A 24,588-nucleotide genomic window follows, 5' to 3' on the forward strand; every position below is an offset into this window, starting at 1 on the left:
TATCAGATTCATCTCAGCTTGAAATGAGTTTATAGAAATGTAAACGGTGAACAGCTGATCAAAATCAATAAACACACACAACACTGGACACACAACACTGCAGTTTTGGGCTTTCTCACGTCTTTATTCACGCACAGAAGCTCAAGCAAAACTGAAAAAAGCTCAAGTTTTTCTTTCAGGCACGTAGATGTTATATTCACAATAAGCATCATAAGCGACGTGTGATCGTGACTTCCTTTGTTTAACAGCAAACAACAGAAATAGGTGATGCATCATATTATTGGACGAGGAATCATGCAGTATCTTCCTTGTGTTTTGAAGTTTTGTGAGAAGTGTCCTAAGCAACCGTATCTGATTTGAGCAGAGTAAAATAAAAATGTGATAAAGTTGTGACCTCAGCGTCCAAAATCGCTGCGATAAGACTAGAAAATTCTCTTTGTTCTTTTTTTTCTTAGCCTTCAAAGTGGTAAACACACACACACACACACACACACACACACACACACACACACACACACACACACACACACACACACACCTAACACTGATCATAAATAAATGCATAACGAATGAAGTCATCATTTATACACACACACACACTTTCAGACGCCTTTATTTCACACACACAAAGAGTCACGCATGCTCACACTACACTATGACCTCATCCCCCACATCATCCCTCCTCCATCCCATCAAACCACACACACACCCTCATACACACACACACACACCCTCATACACAGAAAGGGTCAATCCATTAAGACGCAACAGCAGCTGATCCCTTCCTTTATTTTCCGCTTGTTTCATTTCATTGTCTGCGCTAAATGTAAATATATCAAAGAGAGTGCTTTAGGATATCAGGATTAGTAGCTGAGTTGGTCTGAACCTGAATATGTAATCACCAACATGATGTCAAACAATTTCATAAAGCGTGATGTTGTTTTTGCTTTATTACAGCACAAACTGTGAGCGGGGGGGTAACAGACTGGATAGATTAAAGGCACCACGAGCTTCAAAAACAATACATCTTATCACACTGAATCATTTATAAAACTGTTACGACTTCAAGAAGCTCCAAACAGATTTTTATCAGAATCTCATCCCAGAGCGCATAAATTAACCAAAATCACCAAAGTGCTGCAACAGCGGAGCAACCACCACCTACCACGCCGAGACATCCAGCGTGTTTCCATTCTGCTTTTACTGCACTGACAGGCGGAGGAAACTTTTCATTTTCCTGTTTTTACTTTCGTTTTTTAAATGCACCAGTTGTAGCGAATGACTGTTTTCAGCTCTTTTCGGGTTGTTTTCAGTATCAGCCTTCTGCTCGTTGGCTGTAACTTGAATATTTCTGCTTTGGGATGGTTTTCGAATAAAACAAAGCACAGATGTTAAGTGTCATAAACACCAACTCCATATTAAGCGTTTTAATGATGGGTGTGGAGGGCACAGGTGGTGAGTTCCTTTGAGATCGTGACTCACATTATTTTCCCAAACGATTCAGGGAGCCCTGGTGCCCACAGGGGTTTGTTAGGGTTCTTCGCTCAGCTTTTAGTTTCCCCCGTTACTCCTCTGTGTTCAGGTACTGTGAACGAGAAGCCTTCTTTTCTGCACTGATACTGAAAAGATATTTTAAACCTCATCCTGGGAGAATGAAGAGCCTTCTTAATGCTGCAGTACTTGCATCCCTGCTACAGATGTGTCCATGTAAATACATCCTTTCTTATTGCCAAAGTATATTAAATACATTTTATATGTAACTGGGAGTGCTGGAGCTCTGATAGATTGTTTTTTTTTTTTTGTTCATTCAGCACCTGTTAAGATTTTTTTTTAATTTTGCATTTACATATGGGTGTTTGCCTTTTAACACAGATGAGATTAAGGCATTAAAAATATGCATTAATACTGTTTTGCTGAGCCTTTAATGGTAATAAAAACACCTGAACGTAGTTTATCCATACTGCACTGATTTCATGTTTCTCCCTTTTACATGGCAGCTACTTTAACAATAAACGTTATTGCTACAGGTTTAATAGTAGAGGAAAGTTTTTCACTAGAAAGCCATCAGGGAGGATACATGTATGAGATTGGGAGTGTGTGTGTGCATTTATGACTCCAGGGAAGCTGCTACTGTCATCACACTTTTTCTTTTCTTCACTGGGGTCTCTGTTTTTTTACCTCCAGAGGTTTTTGTATTTTGAGGTAGTCACTGATCTCATTGGCCTTGCTGGAAAAGCCAGACGGGTGTACGCATGACTCATACATGCCTGTGTGTGTATGTGTGTGTGTGTGGTTTACAGACCAGGCCGATAAAATCCTCTCTATATTACAAAGTCTTGGGGGTAAAAGAGAAACACTCCGTTTCTCCACTTTCCTGTGTCCTGCAGTTCATCCCTGAATAATTCAGATGTCTTCCCTCTTTCCCCCACTTCCACTCACACACATCATGTCTTCAGTTGGCATCAAAGTTAATTTTCCTTTGATCTGGATGGAAACAGAGGTCATGTATGAATCGGAAATCCATCTTGGGTCATAATTTTGGCTCCAAGCTGTTTTCTTTCTAACTCCTTGTAGTACTGCCACACTGGTCTGCACTGGTGAGACTCAGTTTTTTAAAATAAGATTGATTGATTAATGAATATATTCACTGATTAACTGATCTATACAAAAAAGCAAAGAAAAAGTATGCTTTTATTTTTTAACTTTCAGTGTTTGATGATTAATCAGACCAACAGCCCCAAACTGAAAAGCTTATATTAACATAAAACAGTGAAAATAAGCTCATTTTCCAAAACCTTACCACTGGTACTCCCAGTATGTACGCACATCATCAAAACATCTGTAAACTTATTTGACACATTTTAAAAATGAAGAAATGAAGAGACTTTCCTCTAATTCCACACCTTTTCTCAGACATAAACTGCCTGTCTCTCCTCTGTCCTTGGCCCCCTACATGCACATGTATACCGTATATGGATTGGGTACACATGTACTCACACACACACACTGCAGCACTTGTCTATTCCCCCAGGTATTCCTGGCAACATTGTGGATTAAAATAGCAGGCGACCCACATATCCCCTTATAGCAAGCATTGCAGTGTTTCACCAGACAACAGACAACAAAGTATTTGTCCACTTAAAGCAGCACAGCTGGTCCGATTCAACGCCTGCTATTTTTAACAAACACTGAAAATGGTGTTGTTTGAACACTATTATGAATAGATTTACTTTTGATATTTGCTGAATTGACATTGGTTGGTATGTGGAGATTTAGGCCTTAAAGACACAGACGTGGAGACTGGTCTGTAACACCTTGGTAACTTCAGTGTGGAGTGTGCTAGCAGTTACTAGCATGAAACTGGTTGGAGGTTTAGAGTGGTGCATGAAAAAGCAACCCTCCTTTTGATTGCTTTGGTTGCTAGCAAGCTGCTAATTTGAGTTATATGTGCAAATATTAAATTTTTTGCTCTTCTAGCATTATTTATACGTTAGCACAAATTAGCAGATCAGACAATGCATCCATTCAGTCTATGGATGTGCCTTGTTACTCAAGCATGCTTGCATTTGTTGATAATACACAAAGTTCACAAACAAATGGGCTGACATCACCGAGTCTTTGCCCATCATTTATATGCAATCTATGATAGTCTATGATTAAGCTTTGCTAAATGAACCAGTCAGTTATATTTTAGTCCCAAACTGAAACATTATCATTCAAAACATGATTACATGGTAACAATAAAACGTAGATCAACTTAATGACTCACACATTTTACATGGATTAGTCTGGATTTTTGTTCATGTTCAGTAGTTCATTTTGTTTTATTTAGCTGTAATTTAAAGTCAAAGCAGGTAGAGGGAGAACGAGACCGGGTTTAGATTTACTTCAGCACAACAAGACTGCTGGCAACATGAGAAACCCCATCTTCAGTTTGTGAAACGATGGTCTGTGTCTCTTCTTCACTGTACTCAAAGTTAAAGGAAATCTCAATGCTACAACACACAGCTCTACGCAGTCGACATGTTTCCAGCTTTGTGGAAACAGTTCAGTCAGCTTTGCGTGGCTCTGGTGCATCTATTGTTTCTGAGTTGTCTCACCTCCCACCACACCCCCAACCCTAACCCAAGACAAAGAGTACAGTCGTGAAGAAAAACAAGACAAATTCCCAAGGTCATCCCCCTCACTGCATCTGACCCATTTACTGTCCCGCTCTGCGCACTCACTCACACACCAATCATGCATGCATAAAGGCGCACTGAGACCCCAGCACGATCCGTCCCCACTTCAACTCTGTCTCAGCCTCAACACAGACATCTCAGTCATACCTACACACACACACACACACACACACACACACACACACACACACACAGACAGAGTTGTGCTGGTATGCTTTATTATGGCCTGAAATCCTTAATAAAAACCTCATACATACACATTGTAACAGTGGGTTTAAGTGGGGTTCGCTAATTATTCAATATTTAGTTTAAAAAAAATCACAGTTCTATTCAGATTATGTTCAAATATATGTTGTTAATCTGGACTAAAGGTTGCCCTGCTATAAATGTGCTATTCATTAGAGCTGGGCGATAGAACGATAACGATATGTATCGCGATATAACTTTTACTCGATAGAGAAATTAAGCTATCGCGATAGACCTCGCCGCTCTTGTCCTCTTAAAATAAAATTAAAAATTAAAAAAAAAAAAAAGGTCAGCCAATCCAAACTAAGTAGTGCAGAGCCGAACCAATCACAGCCGCAGCGTCACGTCGCGTGACTTGTTACGTACAGCACAAGTGCCAAGCCGCACGTGTGTTTGTTTGGGAAGCAGCCAGCGGGTAATGGAGGAAATGAGTGTGCCGACTAGAAAAATCAACCGAGCGTGACCGAAGAGAAAACAGATGATGGTTCCAATGCCAGAGAGATTGTCGAACGGAAGAGCCATAGAAGTTCCGTAGTGTGAAGGTATTTCGGCTATTTCAAGTCTGACAAAAAACACAGTAGCGCGCACTGTAAATTGTGCCGAAAGCAAGTCTGGAAATACAATAAACTGGTGCATGCGTCACACTGTGCGCCACGTTATTGTTTCGGTGAAATGAATTTCTACAATACTGTTAATTCTACTCTCTGCAGTGTTTAAATGCTTACATATACACACAGTTACTGTCCGTCCACACATACGACTCGGTTCTGCTTCTATGCTTTGTTTACTTTTTCCCACCGAGGCTTCTAGACTTCTGATTGGCCAACATTTCTGCACGGTTAGGAATCTAGCGCCACCTGCTGCTTTGGCATGTTCATAGCAGCGTTTTCCTTCATTTCTGCCTTTATGTGTGGACGGGATTATTTTTTAAAACGAAAACGGAAAATCTCCATTTTCAAAAATACCCGTGTACGTGTGGACGTAGCCTCAGTCTCTGACTGGAAGCGCTAATTCGTCATTCGGCTTTTGTCAGACTAAAGTAACTGTTAAAACAGTTTGAAAAGCTCAGCTATACAACAAGGAGAGATTGAGAATTTCCTTTTAGTTCTCAGTTTATTTGATATTGACAAAAGTTAGTCAGTTTTGTCTGTTCTTCTGTAAAACAAACTAAGATTTATTTTTAGAATTAATATTTTGTTTCTAAGTGGAATTGACAATTTAGTCTGTTTCGTTTGTTCTATTTTGAAACTTAAACGCTTTAGTGGCTGCCTTTTGTGTAGTTTGCAATATTTGCCTTTATTTATCTGAAAAAGTCTCATGTTCCTTAAGTACATCTACCCTGTTGAACTTATTATGGGAAATAAATATTTAAATAAAAACAAGCTGCTGATTATTTCACATTTTACTTGTGAGCAACGGCACATTTAAATCTTACAAATATAGTTATTTGGCTTATATCGTGATAGATATCGTTATCGCCTGAAATGAAAAAAACATATCGTGATATGAAAAAATCTCATATCGCCCAGCTCTACTATTCATATATACTATTTTAGTGATTTTTGCCAGCCACCCTCATATGGAGCAAACAAATGTTGGATGGTTGTTTATCACAATCACTCAAGAGATATGTGATGAACTCTAATGTGTTCTGGTGAAACCCAAACAAGAAGATGTCGGGAATAATCTGTCTTTAACGAAGGTGGTTGTTGCAAAGGACTTTCCTTCAAATGTCAACAGCTGGATGAACCTGCACATGTACATTATTCTCAAACTTTTAGTTTTCTGCTAGTCTGTCTCAGAGCTTGACTGATGACACATATGACACATACAGTAACTGAGGATGGTGCCCTTTGACCTTGAACATAAGTGGTCAGCTGGGTACCTTAAAGACACGTGACTGACAAATGTGTAAATGGCCATGGATCGCAGCCGTCCACTTGTGAAAAGAAGCAAACAAGTGTTGATATGGTCCATAAGTAGACACTGATGTGTAGTCAGACCAATGCACCGGTGTAGGTGGGATTTGGGGTGTGCAGAGAAGTGAAGTAAAATCAATAGGAATAACAGCAATTCGTGGTCTCTGTGTAAAATAAAAAGACTGCACACTCTTCTTTCTTCTTCTTCTGCTGTTATTGCTCCTCCATTGTTCCAGCTGTTTCATGCCTCAGTGTCAGATAAAACAATTCAACTTGCTGGAGTACACATACTCAAAGCTGGAGCCAAATGGCCATCTTTGATGATCTTTTGAGTAACTGAGAGTGCGTAAAAACGTCTTGTCAATGCCAGAGTTCTTCGAGCTGCTTGGAAGGCAACAGCGACTCAAATAGCAACTTGTTACAAGCAACACTTAACATGTCAAACTTTGAAGAAGATGGACTATAGCAGCAAAAGACCACACCAGGTGCCACTCCTGTTAGCTAAGAACAAGAAACTGAGGTTACGATTCTTAAAAACTTAAAAACAAAAACTGGACAAAACCTGACGAGCCTTGAAATAATGGATCCATCCTAGGGCTGAACGATATATCGCATTTGCGATAATATCGCGACATGATCAAGTGCAATTTTCTAACCGCAAAGGCTGCGATTATACTGCGATTATATTATACAATTCATGGGCTGCATCCTCCTGAGGCCGCATTTGTAGACCGATTACGTCACAGCGACGCGCCGAAGGCTGTCCAAATTACTACCATGTCCCAGAATTCATATCCCATATCCCAGCCAAACTCCAGTTTCCAGCAATGGCGGCCGCTACTAAGTTTTAAAATTACTCATACTAATCTTTCTGGGTCACAAAATAAACTTTTAACATATTTTCAGGCGAGAAAGTAGTTGTGTAAACATCAAATATCTGCTCGGTTTATCAAGATATCCCATATTTGCAAAAGTGCTTCGACGTTTTCAGAGGCGTCTGCTACCCACCAGCTCGACAGCTAGCCGGGAGCTCGAGGGTTACTGATGCGGCCGAGAACGGCACAACTCCCGGCACATCATTTTCAGATCACCGCGGAGTTTCGCTGCTCGGGTTAAACGTAATATATAAGTCACTTAGACAACCTAAAAATGTTATTGTTGGGCTTTTTTCAGTGTTTTGTTTGTTCGTGAGTAAATCGGTTTGGCTGAGATTAAAGTTATTAGATTAGATAAAATAAAACTTTATTAATCCCCCGGGTGGGTTCCTCCTTGGTTTTCACACAGCTGACTAAACGTCAAACAGAAAACGTATTAAACAGAAGTATGAGACAGTCGAGAATTTACGCCAGTGTCTGGTTATATTTTAGATAGCAAGAAGCAGACGGCCGAGTTTATTAAACTCCACCGAGACAGCGGTGACGCTAATCAGAAGGCTAGACCGTCCAATTTCACGCCTTTAAATTTTAAAGGCGTGTTTGTGTGTGTGTTTATACAATTGCTATTATGTTTGCACTTTATGTGTAATGTTACTGACTGCAGAGATCAGTAAGATGTGTGTATTTTTTATTTATTAGTTTTATTTATTTAATATTATTTTTTAATTGAATGACTGTCTAGTAGTTCACAGATGTCGAAAAACTGAGTGTGGTAAAGCCACTGATTTTGTTTATGTATATTTCTGCAATCTGCACATTGTACTGACTTTCATTTTAATGTTTACACCAGGGTTCCTTGTCAGCACTTTATGCTCAGATGTTTGTAAGCTAAAAATAAACTATTGTGTATGTTCAAATATACTGTTGTGATTGAAGAAGTTAAATAAAAATGTCAGTCATCAATTCATGCATCACCTCATGTCATCATAACAGAGGTCTGTCTTCCAGGAAAGAACAGTTTAAAATTAATGTAATATAGTATTGGCCATACTATATGATGTATTGCTTGTCTTTGTTTAATAATACAGAAGACAAAGACCTTAAAAAATAATCGCATATCGCATCGCAATCGCAATATTGGGGCAAAAAATCGCAATTAGATTATTTTCCATAATCGTTCAGCCCTAATCCATCCTGTCGTGTATCAATGGTTCAGACAAGTGTTGCTGGTCTCATCTAGAGCAGGGCGATGTGACCAAAAATATTTATCACGATATACATTTGAAAATTTGCGATAACGATATAACTGACGATATAGTTGACACTAGACAAAATACTTTACAACTCCACAACTTTATTAGTGAAATAAAAAAAAACCATCAATGTATTTTCACTTAAACAAGCAGCTGTTTTTTATGTGCATTAAAGTTATATAAAAATTAACAGTGCAAATGCAAATTCCTTGCTGACAGTTTAACCAAAAGGCATTTCCAGTGGAAACTGGCCGACATATCCTCAGCATAACCATGTATAATATCCACAAAACTTAAAAAGAGGTTATACACACACAATACGGTAATATTATGTTGAAGCACAGTACGTATCACTCCGCGAGGCTCCTGCCTACGATAGCCGTAATGCTCCGACAATCCATCAAGCGGTGCGGCTTCGTAGCTTAGCAAAGTCGTACTAAAACATTTGACAGATTGCTGAGCGTCGTGTACATAAACTCGTTTCGAGGTCAGTAAACACAACCAGAATTCATACATAAGGCACACGGGATTATAAGGGGCTCTGTCGACTTTCAGAAAAATCAAAGGATTGATTTTAAGTGTGCCGTATTTTCCAAACAACACGGTAATAACGACGGCCCGCTAGCACGCTCTACCAAAAATGTGCTTTGTTGTGTATTTGACAGACGAAAGCTAAACCAGTTCCACACCACTGAAGTTGCAGCATTTTTACAAACCAGTTCTGGTTCATCTGTTTCATTCAACGATCCGCTTTTGCCCTTCTTATTCTCCATCGTCGTCATGCTTTTTCCGCCATGTGCGTATAAAAACAAAGGCACTGCGCATGCGCGTTTTACCCATATTCTATCGCGATATTTCATTTTCTTATCGTTGCCCAACATTTGGAACATTTTGGGCCCAAAGTGAGAATTCTTTTCTTGCATAACTTCATGAATTGTTAGGTTTTTTTTAACTAACAGACTGAGTTACAATTTAATAAAAAATCTACTGGCACATTTAAAAGCCATAGTTTGGTCTTCACTCTATTATATGAAATCTTTGTGAAATCAATGGCGATGCATGCATGTGTAAGTCCTTCCTGGATGGTGTACTGCCAGCTGTTGGCCTTGGCAAGCTAGCACACACATACACTCATTTCCTCAGCCACTGTCAACATCCTCTGCACACTACGAATGATGTCATTGCCCAAACACAAACGCACACTCACTGCATGTGAGCACCCAGGTGGCTGATGGTTAAGTACAAACTAAAGGCTAGAAACTAAAAAGAAATGAAAAGCTTGCAAAGCTTAACAAATCTGGAAAATAGTGCCATCCAGTTAAAAGTAAAATTTTACATTTTGTGCATTTATTGGCTAAAATAAAAGGGAGACTCCCAGAAAATCACATTATAAAAGAGCTGCAGCAGCACTTCTGGAACATCATGACATTTCAGTGCTGCTGCTTTCAGTGCACGAAAGATGTTTCTGGCCAAACACGGCATGTTTTTGTTAGCTGCCCTTTTTGGGATTTCTACCAATGTTCCACTTTTGTAGTAATAAATGAGAAAAAAAACCCAGAAGAACAAAGGGGGAAGAGGAAGCCGGCCCTACAGTGTCATTGTTTATTTGGAAAAATAGGTTTCTGTCTGCCTTTATATGACAACTTGATCAACTTTTCCACCTCGGTCCAGCGAGGCAAGTGAGGCATTTCCTCGAATTCCTAGCATCGCACTTCCATTTTAAATGTGCAAATTCAAAATGTGCATAAACAAAGAGGCGTCTGGAAGACAACGGGGGGAGCAGTAAAGGAGGGAGGTGGGCAGAGAGAGAGAAAGAGAGATGGCTGAGTAGAGAATAAGAGGCCTGGATGGATGCCAGGTCACAAGTCTTTATCCCTGAGCCAATTGGTCTGCAAACACTAGCTCAGCAGGATGTGGAGACACAAACACATACACAATACAACACACCTGTGTGTGTGTGTCTGTGTGTGTGTGCGTATGACAGTGCGTCTCACCCGAGCTCAGCCTGTGATCACCACGAGGACTTCTCTTAAGAAAAGCGGATAAAATCAGACACGCCTGGGTTTTTTTATTTTCCAATAACGTCCCGAATACAAGTGCATTTATCTACAAACTCCATTCTAAAAGGAGAGAAGCTAAAAAAACAGACCTGCTTACTGTAATTATTGCGATACACTGTATCCTGTAATCCATTTAAACATCTGACAGAAAGAGCTGCTTTGCAATTAAACTGACATATTTTTCTAATGTAAAAATCTGCTTATTGAAAGATAACAGCGCTGTCAGTTACTGAGGATGGAGTCATAAACTTTTCAGGTGTCAAATCAAGCTATAATTAAAAGAAGGCAATGGGAACCAGACACAACATCATCAGTTATTTCGATGGGGTCTATTTAAATAAACAGCTTCTGGTTTTTTTTTTTGTTTCTTTTTAGTTCTGATGTCCTACAGAACACAATTATATAGAATTTAAATGGTTATAAATCGCAGGCTGTTCCCAGGCTTAGCACCTTCAGTGCTGCAGAGCGTTTTGTAGCATCTTAGCACCCATTCTTCCACTGCTTCCAGTGCTCTCTCCACCAGAGCCACACGAAACCGATAGCTCTTCAGATCTGAAGGCAGGTAGTGCGGCAGACAAGAACCGATCCTAAAATACCACAAAAAAGCAAGTGGGAAATCGATATATATGCAACACATGACATATAATAGGATGATTCACTACACAATAGCACATTCCCACTGTGTGCTTGAAGCATGAAGATATGAATGGGTAAATCTCCTTGTAAACTGTAGTAATCGCGCTCCATGGTGAATACTGCTGGAGAGTTGCCCTCCATAGAAAACCACTCATCTTGAAAGATCAGGGCTATGGCTTTCACAGTATAAGCTCTCTCCATCACGAGTGCAGTTCATTTGTTCTGCTTTCCTGCCGCGGCAGTCTGACTGCTCACTTTCTTATCTAATCTCTGCCACCGTAGACTGAATGCCTTATTCACTTACTGAATTATGGGTTCCAGGGCAAGTGCCTATGTGTGTGTGTGTGTGTGTGTGTGTGTGCGTTTGACTCGAGTGATTTCAAATTATGAGGAAAAGACAATAACTGTGTGTGTTTGGAGCACGATAAAAAAGAAAGTGAATGAATGCAGTGATTAGAGCGGCTCATATTGAAGGCAGAATTGGCACCAGCTTCCACACTGTAAGAAGTGGAGCAGCGTGCTTGTGTCTCAATGCCTCTGTTTACTGTTACAGCCTTAAATGCTTCTCTGATTTGTGCCGGTCACTGGATTGTAATATCTGCAACTACTTCCTAATTGTGAATATGTCAGAATTTCATAGTGGGCTTCATTTTAATCATTGAAAAGTGTCACTTTTTCACCCAATCAGCACTTCACCCAAACGCACAGCATCATCTATGCCGAGCTACGCACTGTAGGTTTTTTGGAGGACTGCAAGCAACTCTTCTGCATAGGCAAATACCTACGCAAACAGACACAGCCGCTGTACCATAAAGTTCCCGGGTAGTCCAACCCAGCATGCAGAGGGCTAATAGTAGGTCAGCCTAGACTATCGCCAGGATGAAAAACGAAGACAAACAGGGCTTCTGCCAATCAGTCTAAGCATGGCAAGTTTCAGTTAGGAATGGAAACACTCGCATTAACACGATGAAGTCTGGTGCTTCTAAAAGTTGTAGCTGCAGATGTGAAATATTTCTGACAGCTACAATATCAGCAAAGGTGTCAAAAAAAGAAGTGTAAGAGATGTATGAAAATTGACAGAAGCACTAACACAATTCAGCTGGAGCGATCGCGTTTTATATATCGTGGAAGACACAGCTGCTTTTGGTTTAATTTCCAGTAACACAATCTTCCATCACAGAAGAATTCTGGTCGGGTCTACTGGAACTGGAAGAGTGTACACCTGGACCTACTGGTGACACAAGGCTCACTGGTGCACGTGAGGAGTGAAGGCTGTACCAACCGATTCAATAGATGAGCTACTGTAGCTCAAGCTGTCGAAAAAGGTGATGCTGGTTCTGACAGAAAGGCATCAGAATACACAGTGGATCACAGTTTGTTGCTTATGGGGTTGAATAGTCACAGACCAGTCATGATGCCCAAGCTGGCCACTGAAAACACCAACATTGGGCACTTGAGCATCAACACTGGACCACGGAGCAATGAAAGAAGGCGGCGTGATCTGATGAATCATGTTTTCTTTTGCATCATATGGAAAGCCGAGAGCAAGTGTGTTTCTTTCCTGGGACCAGGACACAGTATAGAAAGAAGGCAAGCAGGCAGAGGCAGTGTGATACTTTGGGCAATATTCTGCTGGGAACCCTTGGGTCCTGCCATCCATGTGGGTGTTACTTTGATATGTACCACCTACCTAAGCATTTCTGCAGACCATGTACCTAGGGCTGTTCGATATAACAATATATATCGGATGACGATATAAAAACGTCTATCATTTCATTTTATGCTATCATTTGTTTCGTGGTGTCGCAAAATAAACTGTTTACGGCAATATTTTTTCATGGTTTTGATGGTCACTGTAGTGGCTATATTAATTTCTTAAAGTTCTCTCTTTCTCTTATATTTTATATAACCACACTACTAACAGACAAGCGCCTGTTTTTATGCGTTGTGGTTAGCAACAACGACGGTAAAACCATCGCGTGTCCGCTTGTTTATGTTCCACATAAACCTTTCACAATAAAGCTCAAGATCCTGTTGAGACTTTTCAAAATAAACTGAATCACGTGAAAGACCAGATTTTTTACGGATGAGAAGTAAAAAAGAGCCGTCAGGTGCTAAAAAATAGACCTTAGACTCAAACGTTAGAACAGGCTTTTCCCCGCAGCACGCCGTGTAATAAATACTCACAAAGAAAACGGCAGCCGTTACAACTTATGTCTAAAAATGTATTGTTTCATGCATCGGTTAAAACACTCGACTCCAGCTACACGACGCCCAGCTGGAAACACTTCCGAGCTGCCCGAGATTCACAGAATTTACAGAAAATGTTACATTTTTGTGATTTATATCGTTATCGGGACGATAGAATTCTTATATTGGGATATGAGATTTTGGTCATATCGCACTGCCCTACATGTACCCCTTTCATTCCATGAAGACTACTGTTGAAAGCTAATTATAATGTACCTGGATAATGCACCTTGCCACAAAGCAGAAATGTTTTAGGAATGACTTTGAGGTGTTGACTTGGCATTCAATTGGCAATTTCAAGATTTCAGTCCAATCGAGCATCTGTGGGATGTGCTGGACAAACTAGTCCGATTCACGAAGCCTCCACCTCACAAATTACAGGACTTAAAGAATCTGTTGCTAACATTTTGGTGTACCACAGCACACCTTCACTGGTCTAGTGGAGTCCATGCCTTACAGAGTCTGAGGTGTTTTGGCAGCAAAAAGGGGGACTAACACAATGTTAGGCACGTGATCATAATGTCTGATCTGTTTCCCTCTAGACTAAAGGATGGATGCTGTATGAACAGCAAAACACTGTCCGGTTAAGATGTGTTAATAAGTAAGCATAGCCTAAAAAGAGAAAAAGAACTGAAAGGGATGAACTGTAAGGATAAAAGAACATTAACTAATATTATGCATTAAAAGCTGAAACCAAGACATCACAATTTTTATTCTTCATCTCTGGCACTCTTCCAGTGTGTCTCCCTCCTCTAACTCCCCCAGCCGGTTATTAGAGATGACTGTCTCTTCCTGAACCTGTGCTAGAGGCTTCTTCCTGTTAAACGGGAGTTCTTCCTTCCCACTGTCACCAAGTGCTTACTCATAGGGGCTCATCAATGTATCTGTATTATTCTAAAGTCTTTATCTTACAATATAAAGCATCTTGCGGTGACTGTTCTTGTCATTTGTCGCTTTATAAATAAAACTGAATTGAATAGAACTTATCAATTCAGTTTTAAGTGGCTTTGTTTAAAAAGTTGATTTTCCGACATTTGAATCAGGCATTACACAAGCCACGGCTACATTTCTCTGTTCTGCTGTCTCTTTCTTTTTCTCTTCATTCCTTTGTTTTTTTTCCTCACCCATCTTCTTTTTGCGACCATGAGGAAGCAGCTGTGTTCCACATACAATTACATAACTGTGTGTGTGTGTGTGTGTGTGAGTGTGTCTGCATTAACACATGCCGGGAAATGACACGGGCAAAAAGAAGATGAGAGCAGAAAGGCGATGGACAAACATCTTCTCTTCTCTCTGACTAACTTTCATCTGCCTTTATTCACTTTATCTGTCTTCTGGTGTCTCTCTCATCCTTTCCTCTCACTCCGTGTCTCGCTGCCCCTCCGTCCCCTCCATTCTTTCCTCCACCGCCACATACAGAGTTACTGGGCTGTGAAATGTGAAAAACTGCAGCATGCATGGCAATTCATTATCTTGTCAAACTTCCCCGGGCCTGCCCCAAGCCACGGGCAGACACAGAGAGACAAAAATGGGAGTGAGAAAGAGACATAGACAGAAAAAGGGGTTCATGTAATGGTCCATGCAGTAGGTTAACAGGTTACCAAGAAGATGAGGAGAAAGACAAGTTTTTGAGCCGAGTCGGTCAATTATTACTGGCGTGAGTTTTGATGTTCACGAGTAGTGCTAATACATTTTATGATTTGAATCTCTGCTTCTGAATTTTATTATTTCATATTAAGGCAAGCAATATGAAAGATTAGATTTCTGAGGATTCATTCTGAAAAGGCACCGACTGATTGGCCAGAGCTGTTTCATGGTTAAATCTACACACACATAGGCACAACACTGGCAGACAGCATTCCTGAAAAGGATACAGGGTTGTAGGCTGGCCTAATGGAGACACTGTATCTCAGTGACACTGAGCTTGCTGGGCCAGCATAGTGCTGTAATGGTACCACAGCAAATAAATCAATCAGCCTGAAAGGAATTATGGCCACACAGAGCATGTAAACTAAGGGATGAGATGAGAAAGAGACCGTGCGAGTCGGCCAGTTAAAAGCACCGTTGGGCGTTGGAATAGGCTCAACACCTGCAAAGATTGTCGACATAGCATATTAGACTGTAAACGCAGATTTACAGCAACCACATGAAACCTAAACGTCTGCTCCAGGGTTCAGTTTCGTCGTCCCTCTTTTCTCACTGTGTCCATTTTCCCCCTCATTCATCAGATTTTGGAGTAGCCTTGCTTTGAAATAAATGGATTACATCTAATTGGGGAGCCTGCATTTGCTATTTGATCCTTGAGCCACTCGGCACACACTCACAAATCCCCAAAGCCCATCACATCATCCCAAACCTGCAAAGATGCAGCAATTACACACAGACCATGGGCTCAATACTGTCAGAGGCACTAAGGCGGATAGGCAGGAGAGAGAGAGCGAGAGTGTGTTTTCCACATGTTTAGCCATGATGCAAAGAGCCTGATAAAAGAGGCCTGTATGAGGAAACAAAGACCAGGAACAGGGACAGTCAGGAAAGATAAATGACATCCACAAATCTGCTTCCTTGTGTGTGTTGTTTGCCTGAGTGTGTGTCTGTGCGTGTGTGTTGTTCCGTCCATCTGACAGCAAACGGCCAATTACTGTCGAAAGTGGCGGGATGAGTCCTGCCAGACCACAGCTTTCCATTAGTGCATGCCAGCCAAGCGTGTGTGTGTGTGAGTGTGTGTGTGTGTGTGTGTGATGGAGTGAATAAGGGGATAGAAGAAGACAGAAGGAACAAGAGTAGGAAAAAAAAAACGTGGGTGTGCCTGGTTTATGTGTGTGTATGTTTGTCTTTCTCCCCTCTGCGTCGCCACTTGTGCAGATAAATTCGACAAAAACACATTTACATTTTTTTCCTCCCTCTTTCAAAGCTTTGGCCTTCCATCCATAATCACCCAGCACTTTCCACAATGAAAACTGAGTTTTCAATCAAAAACGCTCCCTCTGATGTAAATGAACTCTCACATTCAGCTGTTTAAGATAAGATAAGAGATAAGATAGAACTTTATTAATCCCTCGGGTGGGTTCCTCTGGGAAATTCGACTTCCAAAAAGCACAGCAACGACCGAAGTTACAGAATTGTTATACATATATATATATATATATATATATATATATATACACACACACACATATATATAAATACAGAGACAAATATAAATAAAATATACAAAGGGGATAAATAGAATAAATAGGAATAAAAAATAAAAATACAAGTGAATTGCACATTTCAAGTATTGAGTCTATTGCACTGTTGACTATTTACAAAAAGTATTGCACAAGGTGTTGTACAGTGAGGTGAAGAGGCACTACAGCTTAGTTGTTCCCCCCTCCTTTGTCCTCCTGTTTCCCCTCCCTCTCCCCTCCAGAGAGGAGTTAAACAGTTTGATGGCGTGTGGGACAAAGGAGTTTTTAAGTCTGTTAGTTCTTGTCTTGGGGAGTTTGTACGGCTAAACAGTCGCAGGGTAAGTAAATAAATTCTTAATATTTTGGATGCTGTTTGAATGTCTTACCTGGAGGCATAAAATAGTATTTGCAATTGTTTCTGTGTGTTCTGTGTAGAGAGAGGTCAGGGAGGTTGCTAGCATAGCTTAGCACCAACACTGTGAGCAGGTGAAAACTGCTAGCTTCCACCCAAAGAAAAGCTTGAAGTTAGCCTTCTTTTCATTTAAAATGTCCCTACTAAGAAAACTACAGCAACTGCTTTGTACGTCAAAAAGTAGCCCTATGCTATGTAGCTTGCTATTTGCTCATTAACTACAAGAGACTTCAGTATTTAAAAGTACATGTTATAACTTTGATAACTTGGAAGGCAACTTTGCCTTAAGTATTGGTGATAGGCTAGGCTAAGCATGTTTGGAACAATCACTGCAAAAAAAAGAAAGAAAACCTACTGATTAATTTACATGTTATTACTAACCAGTCCTGCTGATTGGCAGGAAGTTGCTCAAAGCTAACTAGCCATAACAGGAGCGAGTTAATTAGAAGAGCCTGCTTTAGACTGGCTCAGTAATACTGTAGATATGAAGTGGCTGACCTACGAAAGGCTTTGAGTCTTCTACACGTCTTGTAAGCTAAGTAATGAATGACTACATTTCTGTTGCATTTAGCATCAAGTTAGCGCTTCTGTCTTGGAAAAGCTTTAAAAAAATCTCTTGATTACCCTAATTAACCTGATTACTGTGTGCATTACTTTGCACGTACAGTTAAGGACTTTCGAATGCTCAGTTTGTAACACAAGAACGAACATGTAACTATGATTTTTGGTATGAAGACACCACATACACTTCAATGGCAAAGAACAACAACCAGTACAAATTTTACCCCAGTGTGAAGTACAGTGAGGGGGGGGGGGGGGGGGGGGGGGGGGGGTAAAACTGCTCAGCAGAGGGCAGCGTCAGCTCTTTTTGTGTGGCAACTATTTTATTTACCTAGATGGTATTGCTTTTGTTGCTGTGGAGTAGCTGTGTGTGTGTGTGTGTGTGTGTGTGTGTGTGTGTGTGTGTGTGTGTGTGTGTGTGTGTTTTATGTATGTATTAACCTTTATTTTTTATTTTTTCCCCAGATCTCCAAGTAAAAATTTGCAAGAAAATCAATAACTCAGGTGTCCAAGACATGGTGTCCTGGACAGCAAACAGGAATAAAGACTGCTCCAACTCACCAGACTAGTCCTAATTAGTTTTCCTCCTCAACACTCTTAATCAATTAACATATAACAGACAGAAAAAATAGGTTACTGTGGCTGGAAGTGTGTGCTGTTTGCACTAAAAATAGGATGAGACATTGTGAATTTGTGTCAGTAAGACAGTCATAGAGGAGAACCGCAGTTTGGGCTTTATTCAGCACCGTGGGAATTATCATGGTTCTACTACTCAAATACATGAAACAGAGCAATCCAGCATTGTCGGAGTGGACTGTGCCATGCAGGGATCCACTGGGGGATTTTTGATGGACTGATTTACTGAACATTAGATTTCATATAAAGGCACCCACACACTTACAAGAGGCTGTAAGGCGGATTCCAATTAACAGATATTTCCATTTCTCAAGTTCAAGCAGGGAAAACTTAAGTGAAAATATCACCCTGTGATTGGTTAGCAAATCATAAAACATGACCCATACGATATACTGTGTTGCTTAGCCTTTTAAACATCGCCTCTGTGTGTGAAACAGAAAAAATGAAAGATGTGGTACATCTGGACCCACAGACCACAAAACTCGCGTGGCTGTACGTACAGAGAAAATCGCGCTTTATCTGATTCATGCCATTAAAATTAAGATTTTACATTTGAATAAAAATGTTATAAAATAGTCTGCGGGCTCGCATGAAGGGTCCACTGTATGTTCTATAGAGGGTGACGTGCTTAATGTATAATTCAACAGGATTATCTGCAAACAAACAGTGGCAGATGTGAATATATTATTTAAGATCAAGTCACTTGCTATTAAGCATGTGTCCATTTTCCACAGCTCCCCTCTCTCTCCTCCAGTGTGTGTGTGTGTGCGTGTTAGTCCAAACATATCTGATCTATCGATCACATCAGCATCGGCATCACGCTCTCGGATTCAGACACTTAAATGTTCCATCATGGGCTCAGACTGCAAAGACACAAATTTCACTTTCACCTTCACTTCGCGTCTGACCCTGTCAGTTACATTCTACACAGTCTACAACAGCGCAGATCAATCAAGGTTTCCCAGTAAAGTTACCAAAAAAAGGTTAATTTTAAAACTACATAAGAGCGCTCAGACTTTTCAGTCTAGCGTTAAAAACAACACTGGAGTAACTTTAAAAGCATCCTCATCTGCTTTTCATCTGACAAACTGAACGCCGATCCCTTTCTCTCTGCCTCGTGGAAAAAAACTATCATCACCAAAACTACAAGCAAAATTAGACGGAAGCGGCATTTTTCACTTTCAGAGTTTCATCCACAGCATTCAAACGTTGGCACTATGCATACCCTGGATGTGGCCACATGTTTCTCACATTTAAGCCATTTAAGTTCAAAATCATAGCGGTGGATTTCACGGAGCGATAGCGTCATGCTTCTGCTTTTAAATGGTTAATAAGATGCTTTAATGAAGCCGAAAGTGTGGTTAAAGGGAATGAAAGGGATCATTGGTATGACTAGAGGGTTTTTACGCATTTTTGGGGGGATACTGCTATTAGTGCGTAAAGCTCCGTGCTTATTCCCCCCACCCGCGCCTGTTTTCCATGCGTGTGCGTGTTTTCTCCTGTCAGCGAACCTCGCCGTGCTCCATGTGAGCAGAGAAAAAAAAGACGCAACTACACGGGGCTTTCGCTGGCGCTCATGAGCGCTCCGCTGGTGCAAAACACTACAGGCACACGCGGAAAACAGCAACCCAGCGCACGCATCCCAGTTTCTAAGCCCGTCAGTTTCCCGGAAAAGACGAGAAAAACGCATCGTCTCTGACCTGCTGCCAGTTCTCCTCCAGGGAAGGCATCGCAGAGAAATAACCAGTGTCGTGGACGAGTTGGAGTTCCTGGAAAATACTGTAATTCGCCAACACATCCATGCTCGAAAAAAAAGAAAAAAAAGAAGAAGTCAGTAAAGAAGTCCAGAATCCAAACGATAGAAACGCACTTCTTCGTTCTTCTCCTCACACTTGACAGATTAAAGAAACAAATTTTAGAAAACAAAAACCCCCAAAAACAAAACAAAAATGTAAAAAAAAGCCCAAATCTGGTGCGGATGAGCGCACCTGAACACTTTGATGAAAAAAAGAAAAACAAAAAGCTGAGAGGGAAAGAAGAGTTGATAATTTGATCTCTGTCAGTGCTATCCCGTCTCCTCTCCGCTCGCTCTGTCACGCCTCTCTCCTCAGTCCTGGCTTGGGGGGTGCCAGATCTATTTCCGCATTGCCAGATTGCCAATCGGTCTCAGTACAAGCTGCCAGGTTGCCAGGTTTGCTCCTCCAGCAGCAGACTGGACCCCGCTGCAATTCCAAGCGACCGGTGCGAGAGGGGAGGGGAGCAGAGGAGGAGCCACCTGTCAGTCAATTTCATGCGTGACCTTATAAGGTAAATAGGGTTGATGATGTCACTGGCGTCCAATTAAGGAGGCGAGGAGAAAGAGTGAGAGGGGCGGAGCGTTCAGGGGATTCAGAGTCGCTATTGGCTGGAGCGGGCTGTCATTCCGGCTGTAGATGGAAGTGAGGGGTGAGTTATTTTTAGAGGCCTATATAAAAGCGCCAGCATTCCACTCTCAGTTATTACAGACTGCACAAGCAGCGAGGAGAGAAACGAGAGAAGCCACCGCCGCTGCGAGGAAACAGTGACAAAATAATGTAAGCCGCCCTATGAAACTGCAGAAAGAAGTGGAAGTAGCATGAGCAATGGGATGAGGTGTGAAAATAAAAATGTGTGTGTTTGTTCTTTTCTTTGGTGGTGTTACAGCTTCACCGCAGAGAAGCTTCCATGTGGTTTTCACGTGGCGACGTCTACACAGAGAGCACTGATGCAGAGGGGAGAGCTCAGCGCCATCCACCCACCTGATCAGTTTACATGTTGTTGTTTTTTTTAGTTAAAATAAAGCTACATTTTACACTTTTTTTCACACAATAAATATAACCTTCACAGTTTAACACCCACTTCTTCAAAAATAAATTTGCCTGCACTCTACAGTTCAGTTTCCCTTCCTAAGATATTTTCTTGATTGAGTGATTACAGGAGAATATGCAGCTTTTGAAGCACGTGGTGCATCCATACCTCCTCTATAAGTCTCACCTGTGCAACATCAGGTCCTGAACATAAGACTGGATGAGACTCCATAAAACCATTATGCAAACCTCTTCACCCAGCTGCAGCCATTGCTTGCTTTAAATATTATTCAGTATGCAGTATTCTGATTGGCTTCAGGTGAACCTGAGGCCACTCCTCCACCAAATTGTTCTAGTTGGGTCTGAATAGTGCAAATTATATGTAAATAACTTCTGAAACAATATGCTGGAGCAAGCAGTACCCTGTGGAGATAGATTTAGAGAAATCAAACCAAATTTGATAAATAAAATAGAGACTTATTTAAAATAAACGTAATATTCATAAAAATGAGCCGTGAAGGCTCTGAAAGCATCATTTTGTTAATATTAGGGCTTAGAGAGAAAAAAAAACATAATCAAATATAAATAGCTTTTTACTGTTTCTGTGTCTAATGTTCATTGTGATCTATTTGATACGACTAACTTTTTTTTTATTATTACTATTGAAAACTGAAGTAACTGTCTGTCTTCAGGCTTCAGGATCCGACAGACGGGATCCGCTTGACTTGTTATAGGCTTTTAAAGGATCAGATGGCAGAAATAATTTCCACGCTCTGAAAGTGTTTGATGGGGAGCACCGTTTTATAAAACCTCTGTGGGCAGTTTTTCTCACAGGATGATTGGATCTTTTGTCACATCCTTCCTCTCTTCTCTGCTTAATTTCTTTCTTTGTTTTTCCATCACTTACCTCCCGTCAGTTCCTCTGCTTCTCTCCCACTTTCCTTCTTCTCTAGCTACTGTGACAAATGAGAGTAACTGCTGGCAGTGGCGGATCTAGAAAATTTGGTGCAAAGGAGGGCCAAGATGTCTAGGGAGGGTGGCATATACCACTTCAGAGAAGTATGTAAAAATCTCTCCATATGTAAATGGAGGCAAAATAAAATATCCACAAAAACACTTTTATAACAAATAAACAATTCGTTTTCACAAGTATTTTAACTTGTAAAGAGGGGGCTTTACTGGAGGGGCAGTTGCCCCCCCCGCTCCCCTTTTGCCCCCCCTTGCCCCCCTGACTGCATGTAAATGTGACAGATTGATAATCAGCCTTAATAAATAACGCTGAGGTCACTAAAGTTCAGAAATTTGACACATGGATGGAAAGATTGGCTATGATAAAGAAGGAGTCATGAATGATCTGAAACTGACAGGCAGTGTGCTGAAACAAGAACATCATGCAAAATTACTTGAACGTGTTCATCTAAGTCGTGGTAGGACAGAATAGTGCAAAATCAAAATCCCAGTAGAGCAGGTTATTTTCCACTAAATCGATTTCATGCTCATCCCACAGCTAAATGAGTGAAGGGCCAGATCAAATGTTCCTGAAATAAGCTTAGATTGCTTCCACCTGTTCTCTTATGTAACAGCCACATAGTGAGGATTTACGTGGCGTCCAGTTAACACTTGCCTTGTGCGCTTGTGCGTCTTCTTGCTCTGTCCCCGCTTCTTCTCCGCGTGTCTCATCTCTGGAGACCTGCGGCTCGTCTCGGAGGAATATGAGGGCCAGATGGCTTCTAGATCAGCTGTTTCAGGACACTTTCCCCATTGATTTTCACAGCTCTGTCTGCCACTGAAGGAAGAGAGGAAAGAGGAAGGAGCAGGAGTCAGAGAGCAGGGGTCTGGGGGTGGAGGAGTATGGATCAATATTCTACTGACCCTCTATAAGATGCCCTCAGAAGATTTGCATACAATTAAACAACAGAATAAAAGAATCATTATCATGTTTACTTTGAATAACTTCCACTCAATGCTCCTTTCACCCCATCTGCTGCCTGTACTGTTACCATTAAAGTTACAGCTGTACTTTGCTTTCTTCTTCTGTTGTTGTAAAAAAGATGGAGAACAACAGAAAACAGGAAAATAAAAGAAATGGAAAATGATAAGAATAAAAAATGAAAAGAAAAGAAAAAAGAGATTTTTTTTCATTTAGTGGTGAGATGAATCTAAGTGGTTACATGTTTTCAGTTTCTTGCTAAAATTACCAAGCTCCATAAGAGGAGAAAACAAAGGGAAAAACAGAGAGAAAGTGTGTGTGTGTGTGCGCGTGTGTGTGTGTGGGCTGCATTTTTGCCTACACACGGCTACACAGGATCTGGGCATTGCTTCCTAGATCCTCACACACTCAGTGTTGTAATCTTATTATTGTGTTGTGTTGTTTTGGAAAAAAATGTTGCAATGAGAGGGGAAGGAGAAAAAAAGGATTGTTTCACTGAACTGGAATTTCATGCTTTCAAGGATGACATTTATAATCCTTACCAGACTTAAATGATTAAAAAATACAGAACTACAAAACTATCAGAGGAAATGAACCTTCTATTGCTAAGTAAGTGTAAAAAAAATGAAACATTTTAAGGTTTTGCATTAGACATTTATGTTCACTCATATTCATTTTATACCTTTAGAAACTCAGAAAAGCCTCCATGCTGGCAGTTACTTGTGTTTTCACTGGTAAATGTCAGGAGAACCGTCATTGTCCAAAGTTTCTTGTTCTAAAATGTATCGCACAGGAAAGGACTTTTCCTGTCATTCAACTTCTCACTACTGGGAGGATTCTTTTTGGTTTAGGCTACAGTGCCATCTGGGTAGAGCGTGCAGGAGGCAGGACACGCGCTGAACACTTTGTAGTTGTAAATTCAGTAGACTGGTACCTGCACTAATGTCACAATGGTGCAAATCAACTTTTGTGCTCACACACACCACCGCTGTCAGGTAAGCTCTGAAAACTCAGAGTGCATCTGTAAAAAAGAAGAAGCAGAAATAATCAAGATGTCGGGGAAGAAGGTAAAAATTTGATCCAGGGTTTTGATTGGTGCCTGCTGCACGATCTGCACTGAGGCAACAAGAACCTTTTAATTTTCTTTATTGACATTTCATCAGTCATCCAAGAGTCTACTGCTGGCTGGCATAAAGCCCCATGCTTTCAGAAGGTATATTTACATGTCTAACACTGTGGTGAGAGGGCCAAAGTGTAGTTTACTTTGCATAGTGAAATCTATAAGCTGCAAAAAAAAAAAAAAAAAAAAAAAAAAAAAAAAAAGGAAAGTCTAAGAAAGATCTAAGAAAAAGAACTGTAGATTTACACAAGTTAGGAAGGCCTCTGGAAGCTGTTTCTAAACAACTCTATGATCATTAGTTCAACATACTTGACAGTTTGAGTCTGGAAGAACCCAAACTGTCACACTCAAGTGACAGGAAATTGGTTAGGATGCTCAGGCACAATCCAGAAACCACCAAGCCTCAAGCCTGCCATCAATTGGAAACTGCTGGAACACCACCGTCATTCACCACTGTAAAAGTAAGTTTTATATTTGTATAGGGTGGCTGTAGCCCAGGTTGCTCTGCAATGCA

General features: G+C 40.8%; 1 protein-coding gene across 1 annotated transcript in view; it reads right to left on the minus strand.

Moving 5' to 3' along the window:
- klf7b (Kruppel like factor 7b) overlaps positions 1–20,387 on the minus strand; it is a 68,313-nt gene extending 47,926 nt beyond the window's left edge. The window contains exon 1 of the mRNA XM_004568940.4: positions 19,900–20,387. Within this exon, the coding sequence (XP_004568997.1) occupies positions 19,900–20,001 (102 nt within the window). The 5' untranslated portion in view covers positions 20,002–20,387. The remainder of the gene's footprint in view (positions 1–19,899) is intronic.
- Positions 20,388–24,588: the final 4,201 nt, after the last annotated feature.

The sequence above is a fragment of the Maylandia zebra genome, linkage group LG16 (assembly GCF_041146795.1).
Source record: "Maylandia zebra isolate NMK-2024a linkage group LG16, Mzebra_GT3a, whole genome shotgun sequence".
NCBI classification, from domain to species: Eukaryota; Metazoa; Chordata; class Actinopteri; order Cichliformes; family Cichlidae; genus Maylandia; species Maylandia zebra.